The sequence below is a fragment of the Grampus griseus genome (genome assembly GCF_964374135.1).
Source record: "Grampus griseus genome assembly, chromosome: 13".
Taxonomy (NCBI): domain Eukaryota; kingdom Metazoa; phylum Chordata; class Mammalia; order Artiodactyla; family Delphinidae; genus Grampus; species Grampus griseus.
This window is the reverse complement of record NC_139007.1, coordinates 69,976,445-69,990,316: the sequence shown is the minus strand read 5'-3', so window position 1 is coordinate 69,990,316 and position 13,872 is coordinate 69,976,445. Positions and strand designations below refer to the sequence as shown.

Genomic DNA, 13,872 nt, shown 5'->3' with positions numbered 1-13,872 from the left:
TCAGATTTCATTTGTTTCCATACCTCCCGTGGTGCTTATGGGAAACAAACAAACATCCCCCCTCACCCCAATGCCAGGTGTTATTGAGAACGGGCATAACTTTTATCCTGCAGGGTACACAGTACTATGAAAATTGGACCCCAAGAGATTTGCATTTATAGCAAGTGCTCTGTAATGGCTCAGCAAAGATTTCTGGGATCTCCTTCGATAACACTGCATGGGTGTAATGCAAATGTGATGCCAGAAATACTTCAGTATCTAGCTTAAAGATGCGTGCAGACAGCCTTTCCTCTGAACTTGGGGGTGGGGGGAAAGTCTATCTTCTGGAGTATACAAATGGCACTACACATGGCATGTGAGCTCCCATTCATGGCCTGCCAGCAGTCAGAGTAACACGAGGGAAGTCTGAAAGGGAGCTGGGGTGCAGAGTATCTTCAGATTGATTTGTTTTCTCTTGCCAGGGTTGTATTTGTTTGTTTGTTTGTTTGTTTTTCTTATACTCTGAATAACCAAACTGTGTAGTTTCATAAACTTTTTCACAGCAGTTGTCTGCACTAAAGATTCAATGCTGCCACCCATGCTGGGGAGGAGGTCTGAGATGAACATGTGACACCCTTTGGGTCACAGGAGAGCATAAAGCCCAGGGCTTCTGGGCTGTCCCAATCATATGACTTCAGGTCTCCCTGGTTTTCCCTACCATCCAGAGAAGATAACCAACCCAGAATCCACTGGTCTGGCATCCTGTGGTAAGAGTCAAGGAGAAGTTTTAGGCCTCTCAATTTCAAAGGATATATTCCTAATACCACCAGACAGCCCCATGTGAAAAATTCCATCTGGATAAGAATCAGAAATGGATTCTTGGGAAGAAGCAGCACTGACGTATGGCCCGTACACAGTGGTTTGCCTGGAGTCACTCTTACACTACTGAAATGCTTCTGTACTGGTTGGAAACTAATGGTGTCTCCCCAAGCCCCCTGATTGCCCCATACTACCCTATCCATGTAAGATTCCTCACCTAAATCTTCCCATGATCCAACAACTCAAGGATTAACCGTGGGCATAGCAGGAGGCCTCCAGCACCCTGTCATAGCACTAAAATGGAGTTCATTCTGATTGGTTGGTTATCATGACAATTATTAAATATTTTTAATATCACACCTGCAGAGAAGGCAGTGACATTTGCAACTAGGGTGAGTTGCCTCAGAAGTTTTTTTCACACTCAAAGTGATGGATTCTACTGAGAGCTTGAGTCCACCCAGACAGCTCTTCTCAGCTGCTAAACGATGTTGCAGGTTCCAGATCCTCCACATACTTTGATCAGCAGTGATAAAGCTTTTCCAGCTGCTGTACCAGCACTACTAGACTCTTGCCCTAAAAGCCCCTAAGTATACTTCTCAGGGCCTCTCCCTCGCATGGCTGGTTCTACGGCTCCTGAAAATGGCATAGCAGCGTGGCCATGTGGAGAGAGAGCAGAAGCCTCACACCATATACATTCCAGCCCCAGCTGTGCCTTGTGACATTTACTTGACGGCTTGTCTGCTCCCAGAGATGAGTCACAGAAAATTAGAGATGGGAAAGACCTATTAGGTCATTTAATCCACACTCCTGCCAGTTCACAATCACTCCCCTACACTCCATTTCCTAGTGCATCAGCCAGTCTGGTTTCTAAATAGCATGGGATTCAGAGAGTGCTCTTTCCATGTCTTCTTCACCAAGAATTCTCTCTACTCCATTCAGCCAAATGTCCAGTGTATGAGGTTTATTTACTCTAGTTTTAAATATACAGTAATATCATGATCACTCACTTGCCCCAACCTGGAAAAAAAAAAAAAAAACTTCTGGGAATAATTAGAAGTGAAGACTCTCTCTTGGCTGGAAAATACCAGTTTCAGGAAAATTCAAAGAACTTGGTAGAGAAAAGAGAAGTGGTAAGCAATGCTTTTGTGTTACCTCATTTCAGCTTCTTTTATTTTAGTTATACATTTATTTGGAATCGTTCAGCTTCTGCTTTCTTTGACAATAGCTAGAACTATGGGTAAGCAGTATCATTGGCTTTGGTTTCCGCGTTTACTTCTGTCTTAATTTTTAATTTGATTATTCATCCCCTTGCTTTCTATATCGTATTTAAGACTGCAGCTCATCATTACGATTCAAATAAAGACTATTCTAAATATCCCAGTGGTTTGCCTATTCCATTGCCCAATCTTTCTTTGTCTTCCTCATTTTTGCTAAACACAAGGACAGAAACAGTATGCCTGGTGCACCCTTTCTGGACAGTCTGGTCAAAGAAAAATGTCTGTGTTTTTCTTTGCTTATGCCCAGGCAGGAGGTCTCCTCATGGACACCGTCCAAGAATGCATGTGTGGCTGGCTTACCTTAATTTGACCCTTTAAGCAAGGCTCACTGCACACAGACCGTACCATTCCACTCTTGTTCATTTGGATTTTGTAATCATCAATGTTCAACACCCCTTCATGCCAAGTTCCAACTTGTACATAGTCATAGCGATTAGCTTCAGTGTACTGCAGATTCATGATATCATACCTACAAAGAAAGCAACACGTGTGTCTTGGAGAAGATGGACATGATGTAGAAACCAAAGGAATTTAGTAAATAGGTAATAATAGAGAGAAGAAAGAGAAAAGTTAGAATCATCCCATGTCCCAATGCCAGCTACTGTCAATATTTTAGTTTATTTAGTTATGTATCCTCTGATTTTCCAAAATGTATATTCCATTCTTCAGTCTCTGTTTGTGTATCATCCATATTCATTAAAGAAGATATTATTCTTGTACTTTTCTCTCTGCTTATTCTCAAAAAGATCTATATGTGCTGAGTCGATCACCATATCCTTCAAATCATTATTCACTAGATTATTCTTTGATCAAGTAACAATTCTTCAGAACACTAATTTTTAGCTTAAGTACTTTTATTCCAAATTCCTTTTTCACATTCAGTTGCCATTTTAATTACACTGGATTAAAAGAGGTGAGTTTTACCAAGTCTGGAACTTACTTTAGGTGCTAATAGAGCAGGAAATCTGAGAAATGCACCTTTAATTAGCAAGGATGTTTGGGATTTAACATCTTGAGCATTGACATTTAAACTGGTCTCTTCCTTGATCAGGACAAACATTTCTGAATCCAAGTAATTGGTGTCAGTTATTTCAAATGCTGCAATGCTGCACAATGGTAAAATCTACATTTAGAAATCTTCACTGTAGCCAGAGTGTGTTCTGGGGATCAGACACATCATTTCCCAGTGTGGGCAGTGGAGAGCATTTTCCAATTTGGTGGAAAAAACACAGCATTTGACATTAGAATGTATAAGCTGGAATCTCTTTCCTAATGTTTTAATAGTAGATTATACTACTTAGGAATGTCACTAAACTCTGTAAGGCTCACGGGGTTCTTGTGGGAATTTACTAACATAAGGCTGTTCGCAATTGGGAGAAATACCTATGTAAGGCAATATCACTATATCATTCACATTAGTAGCACTATTAATGTGCTAAAACACTCTGGTTATTTCCATACTATAAGGAAATGAGAACATCTTTGTGTTGTCATAGTCATTTCTCTCTCGGTTATTGACAATTCTCTGGTATTCTTCAATCTTCTTTCCATGTTGCTATTTACTCCAAGGAAACTATAACTCAAGTGGCAGTTGCCCAAAAATGGATGCCTGACTCTCCCTCAGTGGCTCTGCAAAGTGGGGTTCTTTCCTACAGTACCTGTGCATTCTTCACTCTCCTGCACTAGAATATGAGACAATATCTCTTACTCTTTGTGCATGACCCAGAGAAATAGCTGGCAATTAACTAACACATATTCCTCTTCCTCAGCTCTCTTCCTCCCCTCCCTAATATCCCTACCTAACCCATCTCGGAATTCTTTCCCTCTAACCCTGATACAGACTCAGAATCCTCCTCAGCCCAGCACTCCAGGAAGCTACTACCAATCAACCTTAGCTGGCATCTGAAACCTACTGGTCATATCTGGCCTAGTTCTTTATCTATACAGCTAATATCTTTTAATAGCTTTGCTGCCTGTTCTTAATGTGCAAACGCATCCTGTCACCCACAGGATGGCTAGTGGCTTCTCCACAATCAGATTCTGGCAATTTCTATAAGTAGCAGCTCCCTAGAGGGAAAGGGGACTCTCGGGGCATAAAGGAAGTCTTTCCCCTACTTTTCCAGGTGAACAAAACTTACATGGAGTGAGAAGAGAGAATGGTGCAACTGGAGCGCGTTATTCACCTCTCTGCTTTCTGATTTTTGGTTAATAGAGGGGTCTCATTCCTCTGGTTGCTGAGACAAACCAGAATGTTCTCAGAGTAGCTGTCTGAGTGATATCCACGTGGGTATTAACTGTGGGCTGGTGGCTCACATTCATCTTGCTGATCAAGGACACTAATCTACACCTGCAATATTTTCCCATTGTAAGGTCCTTATGGTTACAGAGCCTGCTGTGTTTGGTATGAGTAATTCCCTTTTTCATTTCCTTTAATCTTTATGTTTTACTCCATATTACATTGTGAAATCTCCTTACATACTTTCAATGCAGGCTTAGGTGTAATGCGAGCTTTAGAATATCTTTTTCCTATAAACCAGTTTCCTAAGACTTTTATTTCAAATTCCTCATTTCAATAGGAGAAATCAGTTCACACTTAATTAGCATTTAGGAACTGAAAAATTCACAATATTTTGGTATGAAAACATACTTTTGAAAAGTCCCAAAAACTGGAGAAAAAAAATGCTTGAAAATACCAAGGGAAAAATACTGACTTACTAAAAAGAGGCCTTCCCCAGTGCTGTGTGTGTTAAGAAACACTGCTCTTTTCTCTTGACCCCAGAGTCCCTTCTAGCACGTTGGTGGTTATTTGGAATATCCTCAAGCTGTGAACTACAACTTTACAGCATCCTTTCAATGCATTCAATCTATGTTGCATGATGATTAACTAAGATAATTACAAGAGGGACCAAAAGCATGAATGACAGTGTGACAGGAGATAGAAACAGAGGGAAGTCGTTGAAATAGAAATTGAATACAGATGAAGCTGACCAATTTCAAGCCTGTGGAAATGATCCTTGAAAAGGGACCCAGGGGAAAACTCTTGATTTAAATACGTAATTAAAGATGAAGGAGAAACAAGCTAAAATTGTGGGCCTATATTTTGGATAGTTTACAAATAGAGAGAGGAGGAGGAAACTCATGTCTACGCTGTGTGGGAAATGCATCTGGCCCTGTCCTAGGCACATTTTGTATGTTATAGAATCATGAAGGAAGGTTTCCATTCCAAATCCAATCCTTGATAGAACCTGGTTTCCAGTAGAACCCAGGATTACAACCATGGGTTTAAAGGGGGGTGGGGTGGGGGCGGTCAGTGCTCTGAATCACTTTTTCCTCTGGTACCATTTCTTAAGGTGCTCAGCTCCTGGAAGCTTTCCACACGCCCAGGCCCTGCATCATTCCATTCTTCCCACTCTCATTTTCATCTAAAGCTGCTCCCACCTCACTGGCAGCTTGGAAGGAATCTGATAAATTCATCGCTTTAATTGCTGAGTATTACTTATAGCATTTATCCTTCCTGGAGCTGTTGGATTTTGACAGGGAGAATGCACTTAGGCCCCGCAAGGCACTCTCTAAACGTAGAACTTTAAGCTTACATGAAAGGAAGAGATATGTGAAGAATTATTTAGGGTCAAATAGTCTCTTACAGTACATTTGAAATGACATTAAGAAGGTTGCCAGCAATTCTGCCTAATTTTAGGATTAGCTAAAAGGCAGCACGATGTGGCAAAAAGATTACAAGTGTCAATTCAGACTGCACGGCCTCTACCAGCTACTCTCTGTGTGACTTTAGGTGAGTTTCTTCATTTCTCTGACACTCAGTTTTATCATCTGTAAAAGAAGATGATGATATGCCTATAGTGATGAGGATTAAATGATTTGATGATCTGTTTTATCACAACATATGCTTTTCTAAAATCTCTCACTTTGCAAAATTATGTACTGAAAGATAACAGGGCTTAGGAGGAAAAAAAAAAAAAGATTGTGGGCACACTGTGCAGTAGCCAGACTGAGGGCCTTTTTTCTTTCCTGTTGCAGGTTTTAAGTTTTATCCCACTGTTCTGATCATCCCTTGCCTAAGAAAATTCCTATGAAAGAACACAACTACTGTTTATACTGATATCATTCTCTGCATACCAATTACATATGAGCTAACTGGTACTATAAAAGCAAGTGTTGCAGAAGAGACTGTATATAAAATGACTTGGGAAAAATATATATAGTTAGTTAGATTTAATTTTCCTTTGCTTCTTGATTAATTCTTTGGAAGCCATAGAGACTGAATACCAGACAGAAAATTCTTTTCTTTCTGGTTCCAAGAAACATGTTAGCAGGAACATAAGTTAACCTGAAAAAAAGGGATACATATGAAGACTTGGTTCTCGTCATGTCTTAAGCTCTTTAAGCAGGAATAATATTAAAATATTCCACAACCAGTATAGTATTGGGACTAATCAGTTAGAAGGAGGCTGACCTGATGTTGGCAGTGCCAGGGAGAATCCTGCTGGTCAGGTGTAATCTCCTTAGTATCTTGGGCTTGCAGGGAGGTCCCAGGCATTCTAAGGGAAGACCAGGGATGATAGCTGTATGTGTGTGTGGGGAGGTAGGGGGGTGGCACTGGTAGGATGCAGGATTGTGGGTATTTACCAATAAGAAGCTTTTCAATGTTTTATAATGTAATTTCCATCTAACATTAGCCCTTTCTTTTTAGCTGTCTCGTTGCATCTATCCTCGTTTGCGTCTATCCTCGTTTGTGTCTATCGTCGTGGCACCCAGAAACCATGGAACCAAAGGGAGCCAGACCATCCATCTGTCTGGCTCGAAGAGGATCACAGGGTTATTTAGATCCATTATGGAAAAGACTGCTTTACCTTCCAGGAGCATCCCCTTTCTCATCAAACCACACCTCCTCTCCAGACACACCGATGAACGTGGACTTGATGAGGAAGTCCAGGAGTTTGCTGCCATCGATGGGCTTCATGGCATCACAGAGGCCCACATGGCCAGGGCAGAGGGCATGGTGCATGTTCTGTAGCCCATGTGCCATGGCATAGATGGCGTTGATGACAAACCCCATCTTACTGTCCTGGACATAGTTTTCTTCTAAGCTTTCATTGCCTGTAACATAAAAACAGATCACTACCAAGGTTGCAGTAATGAAGTCTAAACCTGCATGTTTAATTCCCAAATGCTTTTCAGGGCTCTCAGAAGAAGGGAAAGCCAAACCTACCTGTTCAAGCTTTGTATTTGTGACTATCTCTGCTGTACTCTATCTGAAAATAGTTTATTCAATTTTATTTTCTGAATTCAATAACAGCTTTATAACATATAAAACAAACGCCACAGAGGTGAAAATAAAGAACTTTCACATACTGCAAGGAAATCCTTAAGGAGCAATGAAAATAGCTCTTATTTCCTCTGGGTTCACAGAGACTTATATTAAAAGCCTCCCTATATCACAGTCCTGGAAAAGCATTTTTTATATCCTTTGTGACAATCCACAATCCATTGTAAATCAGTTTGTGCATCATCTAAACCCCAATATTTTCTCTTGATGATTCCACTAATTTTATCATCTCTAGAACCAAAAAAACCTAGAGTAAAAAGAAGAACTAGGTAGTATGAATTTCTTCTTCTATATGGTTGGTGGTACAGAAATATTTGAATAAGATTTGCTAATTATTAGAAACTCAGGTAAAATGTTTCTTGATGGAAGAGTCACACTACACATTTAATCTAAATCTTTAGCTTTACGTGTGAATTTCAGATACTCTGCGATCATTTCTACCTATGTCACAGGTGACAGCCTGAATAGGTCACTGAACCCCAAGGTGTCTGGGCTGGAGAATAACAGAGTACCTTAGGAACTTAGAGAGCTTGAAGTACTTAGAAGAAATGGTAAAGAGTTTTGACTTTGACATTGAGCTTGAGATGAAATAAGACATTTACAAAGAGTTCTATTTAAGGCTAATCTATTTAGGTATAGTTGAAAATGTAAAAAAGGTACATGTGCATCTACTCTAAGAATGAGATACAAAATACCCAGGTCAGGTTGAAGGGGGGACAAATTCCATTTTAACTCATCTTCCAGTGTTGCTTAATAAGAACTTGTTAAAAGTGTGATTTGCTAAAGTAATGTTTTCCTAATTGAAAGAACACTTCCCAAGAGGAAATAGGAGTAAGAGAGGCAGAAGGGGCATTTTAAAATCAAACTGCACAGAATAAGTCTAGAAGTTATGTAAAGCAGAAAGCAAACATCCTCCTTGAAAAAACTGCAAAGTCATTGAAATAAGGTAATTTATGTCTGCCACCCAGAACCCCTGGGTCTTAAATGTTAGTTTGCTTTCGCTCTTTTTTATATTGGGATATAAAAGAGATAAATTAATGCCATCGGTCTGATAAGTTTTAAATGAGCCTTTAAATACAGCCCGAAACTCCCAAGTGCTGGAGCTAAATGTTAAAGCTGTTAGAATTAGATAAATTACCAGGAGTTAAAGAAGAAAAAAAATAGACAAAAATTGGATGGCAAAATAACCTTCAATGCAGCAGTAACTGAAAGGGTTCTAGCAGCTACTTAAACGGTTCTACTAAAGCCATCTCCTTGAAGTGGCAGCTATTAAAGTCAACCCTAGGAGCAAACTGTCAAAAAATGTGCGTTCTTTTCTCTGTTAGGGACAAACCTTATGACCACTGAGTCTGTTGTTTTGTTTTTATTTTGATAAACGCTACTAAAAATGTATTATATATTTTAAAAAATTATTGTGGTGTCCCCAGTACAAATTTCTTAAGCTGTCTTGTCTAGTGGATGCCTTATTCATCAGCATTGGGACTGTAACTGGTCTTGGATTTCTTTGAGATCAATGTTTTCCTTTTGATCCTTATTTAGAACTATCATATAACTTAGTGTCCAAACTGGGTTACTTTTGTGAGTGACGTGAGTAATAATTATTCCAGAAACACCGGTGTAATTAAGGCAAACTGGTCAAATGGTGACGTGTTTCTTGAGCCATGCTGACTTCCAACTGTATCTATTTACTGATGTTATGAGTAAGATATGTGTGTATATATGTATATATATATGAAAAATATATAAAATAACACATGTAAATATATATACATTCATGTATATATATGTATATTTATTGATACATATACACAATAAACAATTAGTGGAATATTCTTCTTAATTTAAACTAATTTTACATTTGTTTTAATGGGAAATATACACATTAATAGTAATACTGGCTACTATTTTTTGTGTTTATTATATACAATACTCAAATAATGATATCATGATAATCCTGCCAAAGGGACATGAAGCCCACCGTTTATAAGTGAGGAAAGAGCAGTGGTATGAAAATGCCCCCTTGATACTTGTTCTTTCTGTAAGTTGGCAGAAACGTGGGTGTAGATATAGAAGTCTACAGAGGAGACACTTTTCTGGCAACTGAGGACAGGGCATCCTTCTGTGCACCAGTATCATTTTCAAGCTTTTTGAGGTCTTCTTCTTGGGATTGTTCCAAATGTGCACAGCTGTCTCTCTGACTAGAAGTACTAGCACTCAATCTATTAACTGCAAATTAAAACGAAGAAGCTCATCCTGTCAGTATTTATCATACAGAAAACCAGGAGGCTAGGCACATGTTTTCAGGGAATATTTGTAACTCAAACCCTTTTCCAAACAAACACAAACAGCTTGTGTGTTTGTGTAAATCTAAAGTGACACATGCACTTCCCTACCCTGCCAGTCCCCTGGGTCTGCACATGAAGGGGATGCTACTTCCCATCAGTAAGAAGTCTCTCTTCAGCTACTACGCCAGTTCACGATGAACTAGCATTTGGGAAGGTGTGACAGAGTTAGAAAATCACCTGGCCTTTACAGGACCATTTTCTTTGCCATAGCAACAGTGCCAGATGATGCTGCAAGAATTTATCATCAAACAAATAGAATATGATACAGGTTTTCCTTCTGCCCAAAGATCCTATATTTTCATGACCAGCGAATAGAGAATCCAAACTAATATTATTGTCACTTGGTGGGAAGGTGAAAACACTCTGATTCCCTGGGGTTTAGTGCCTTTTTAATAACACTAGTCTCAGAGTTATTAGTAAGAAGGGGATTTTATGATTCATTTTCTGCGGTACATTAACCATTACAGGCCACTAGGGTATCATTAAACTACTACATTTTCTAATATACTAAATGGAATCAAATAATTGTAGTTGACTGTGTTTATTTACCTTCAAAAGAATACCTGCCTAACTACTTCACAGCAGATTGTGAAAATAGCTACCTTGATTCTAAATAGTAATCTTGTTCTTATTGCAAAACACAAGGGCTATAAATTGCTGCCTGAGTATGGCAGCACACAGAGCCTCATGAGGGTAGAAACAGACTGTGTACCTTCTGAAAACAGGAAACCCATGGTGGTGGGGAGAAGGGCTGGCAATTCCATCTGCTGCCATTTAGGATGGCTATTCAGCAGAGTGGTATAGCAGAAAGAAAGAGCACAGGACTAGGCACTTAAACACCTGGGACCTAGTGAAATGGAGCAGGACCCTGTGGGGCTCTCCTGGCTATGAATTCTTTCCATGTCCCCAGTTTCTTGTTTGAAAGAAATAGGCTTCATTCAGCCTCCTTGACCTTCCCTGAGTTCCAAAGTGCAGACTCAAACAGTTGCTTATCGGGGAAGGGAGGGAATGCAAAAACAAAGGAGGAGCAGTCAAGAAACTTTAGTGCAAATAAATAAGATCGTCTGTACCAATTTTTTCAGATTCCACATATATGCGTTAATATACGATATTTGTCTTTCTCTTTCTGACTTACTTCACTCTGTTTGACAGTCTCTAGGTCCATCCATGTCTACAAAATTTACAAAGCAGAAATAGAGACACAGACATAGAGATCAAACGTATGGATACCAAGGGGCAAGGGGGGGGCATGGGATGAATTGGGAGATTGGGATTGACATATATACACTATTGATACTATGCATAAAATAGATAACTAATGAGAACCTACTGTATAACACAGGGAACTCTACTCAGTGCTCTGTGGTGACCTAGATGAGAAGGAAATCCAAAAAAGAGGGGATATGTGTATACATATAGCTGATTCACTTGCTGTACAGTATAAACTAACACAATATTGTAAAGCAACTATACTCCAATAAAATTTTTTTTTAATTAAAAAAAAAGAAACAATAGTGCAGCCACGGGGCAGGGTCCTGGTTCCTCCTTAAGGGATATACATAACAATATCTTCCAGTTCTTCTGCAGGCAGACCCTCACCCAGGTAGAGGATGGTAACTTCAGGCTGAGAACAAGATTCCTGGAACACTGCCCTGTAACCTCACCACCAGCCAATCAGAAGAAAGTCACACACCCTGTAGCCCTCACCCCAAATTTTGCCTATAAAAACTTCTTGCCACCAAACCATTGGGGAGTTCTGGTTTTTCTTGAGCATGAGCCACCTGTTCTCCTTGCTTGGTCCTGCAATAAACCTTTCTCAGCTCCAAACTGACTTTTCAGTTTGTTTGGCCTCACTGTGCATTGGGAACATGAACTTGCAGTCAGTAACACTAGAGGCAGTTCTGCTATAATATATCAACAATACATATCCAACTAGCCATGGAACTTGGACAAGGGTCTAGATCTCCTTGAGTCTCAGTTTCCTAATCTAAAAAATACCACAAGTAGATCAGATTATCTTTCTGAAGATGTATTTCCCCCTCTAAAGTTCCTATGCTTTGCTTCTCCAATTCCACACTTATTGGTACTTAGCAAAGTCCTTTACATATACTATCTTTTTTTAATTCTTACAAAACTGTATGAGTTTTGTTCTATTATCACCATTTTACAAATGAGAAGATTAAAGCACAGATAATTGAAATCACAATTGGGGAGAAATGTTTTCCTTTCCCTTTCCCTTATATTAATGCTTCTTTGTGAAGAAGATTCTTACTTAGTACCATCTCAGGCCTCTTGTCTTACTCAATGGGAAGAGTGGAGTGATTCATCTTTTTGCAGGATTGAGAAAAAGAAACTGGGCATGCTTAGCTCAGCCCCTTTCTCTCTCATCTTGAGGCCTGCACTTGACAATTCTCAAAGGTTCTGGTTGATTCTCCAGCCTTTGGTAAACGTGGGCTGTAGTTGACAGTTGTGCCAGTAGGCTAGACAGGTTAATCTAGTATTGAAAAGTCTATTGTGGTCACATATCTGATCCATGTCCCTAATCCAGTTTGTTGTGTTTTTTTTATTGTTGTTGTTTGTTTGTCAGTTAGTTTTTTTGTTAACTTTTAAAAACTTCTTCACTGAGGTATAACTCACATATGGTGCAGAAATCTTTACTGTACATTATAATATTAATAAATGTTTATTAATAAATGTTTACATATGTACATACCCATGTAACTGCTCCCCATATCATGATATATAGCATTTCCAGAGGCTTCCATTTATTTAGAGGTTCCTTAATTTATCCCAGCAATGTTTTGTAATTTTTCAGTATGCAGATACTAGGTATTTGATTTTTATGGTACTACTACAATTGGTGTACTTGAAAATTTTTTAAATTATTTGTTGCCAGTATAGAGAAATGCTATTGATATCTGTGTTTCAGCCTCGTATCCTACAAGCTTTCCAAACTTACTTATTAATTCTAATTTCTTATAAATTCTTTTGAGCTTTCTGTGTATGCAATCACATTATCAATAAAACATATCTTACATTTTATCCCCATCTGTTTCACTCCTGGGTCTACTCCTTAGTTGGGTTCAAATTTGGGTTATGCCACATTGGCTGTGCCACTGAAACCCCTGGGGTTCTGAATTCAAGGTCACACAGCTACCAACGACAGAGGCAGTGGCCTCCAGAGCTGGACCCGGTCCCTGCCACGTGGCACTATGTATACAATAGCAGCCCTGCCCAACTGCTGGAGCAGTTCTATAACAGACAATGAGACATCAGTTAGGAAAAACAATTAGTTTGATGTTTATTCGTTCTGAATTTTTAGTAATATCATCCCAGTTTGAATGTCCAAAGTGGAAACACGTAGAAAATAAATTGAAAGAATGTTGAACTCCAATAGAGTACTTTTGTTGATGCCTATTTTTTCTATTTAATTAGTACAACCTTACCGCTATGCATGTAGATCTAGTTATGTTGCCTTTTAAAATCTAGACTCTCAGCATTAAATTCAAAATAAAAATAAACAAAACAAGCATTCCTTTATCTCATCATAACAAGGAAATGTTTTGGGAAACATTAGTAAACATAACTGTCCCTGGAGAAAACATTCTTCTGGTTTCTTGGCTTTTGTAGCTCTCCACTGTTTCTTTTTAACTGAGAGCATTATATATTCAATACATAATTTGATACAATCTCCATTCAGATTGAAATAGAAAGAACTGTAATTGTTTTATATTGTTAACGTATCAAGCAAAGAAAATGAAATTCATGTTACTTTAAATGACCTGAGTATCAGATTAATTGAGAGAAAATTAATCAGGTCTTTTTTAAAATAATGACCTCAAAGGACTAAAGTGCCGGCAAGTTTTCCTGAAGGCCTGGCTATTAAATTTTCCTTATGATTTTCCAGGAAGAATTTGTGGTAAGATTCACAACAGTCCAGCCTTGTTCATACTCAAGTTTAAAATCTTTGAAGTCTTTTTTTCCTCTGACTCTATACTTTCCTCTTTCCCTAAAAATTTTCTCAGCTCACATCACAGAAAAATATGACCCCTCCATTACTTTCTATTCAGTTTATTAAAATGTGTATTAACTCCTATGTAGGATGGAA

General features: G+C 38.8%; 1 protein-coding gene across 2 annotated transcripts in view; it reads right to left on the bottom strand.

The window, feature by feature from the left end:
- Positions 1-13,872, bottom strand: part of GRM1 (glutamate metabotropic receptor 1) — a gene marked incomplete at both ends in the record, with an annotated part of 358,531 nt that overhangs the window by 57,322 nt on the left and 287,337 nt on the right. For both annotated transcript variants that reach the window (XM_082668595.1, XM_082668596.1), the window contains 2 exons: positions 2,376-2,544; positions 6,944-7,190. In XM_082668595.1, coding sequence (XP_082524721.1) covers positions 2,376-2,544; positions 6,944-7,190 — 416 coding nt within the window. The remainder of the gene's footprint in view (positions 1-2,375; positions 2,545-6,943; positions 7,191-13,872) is intronic.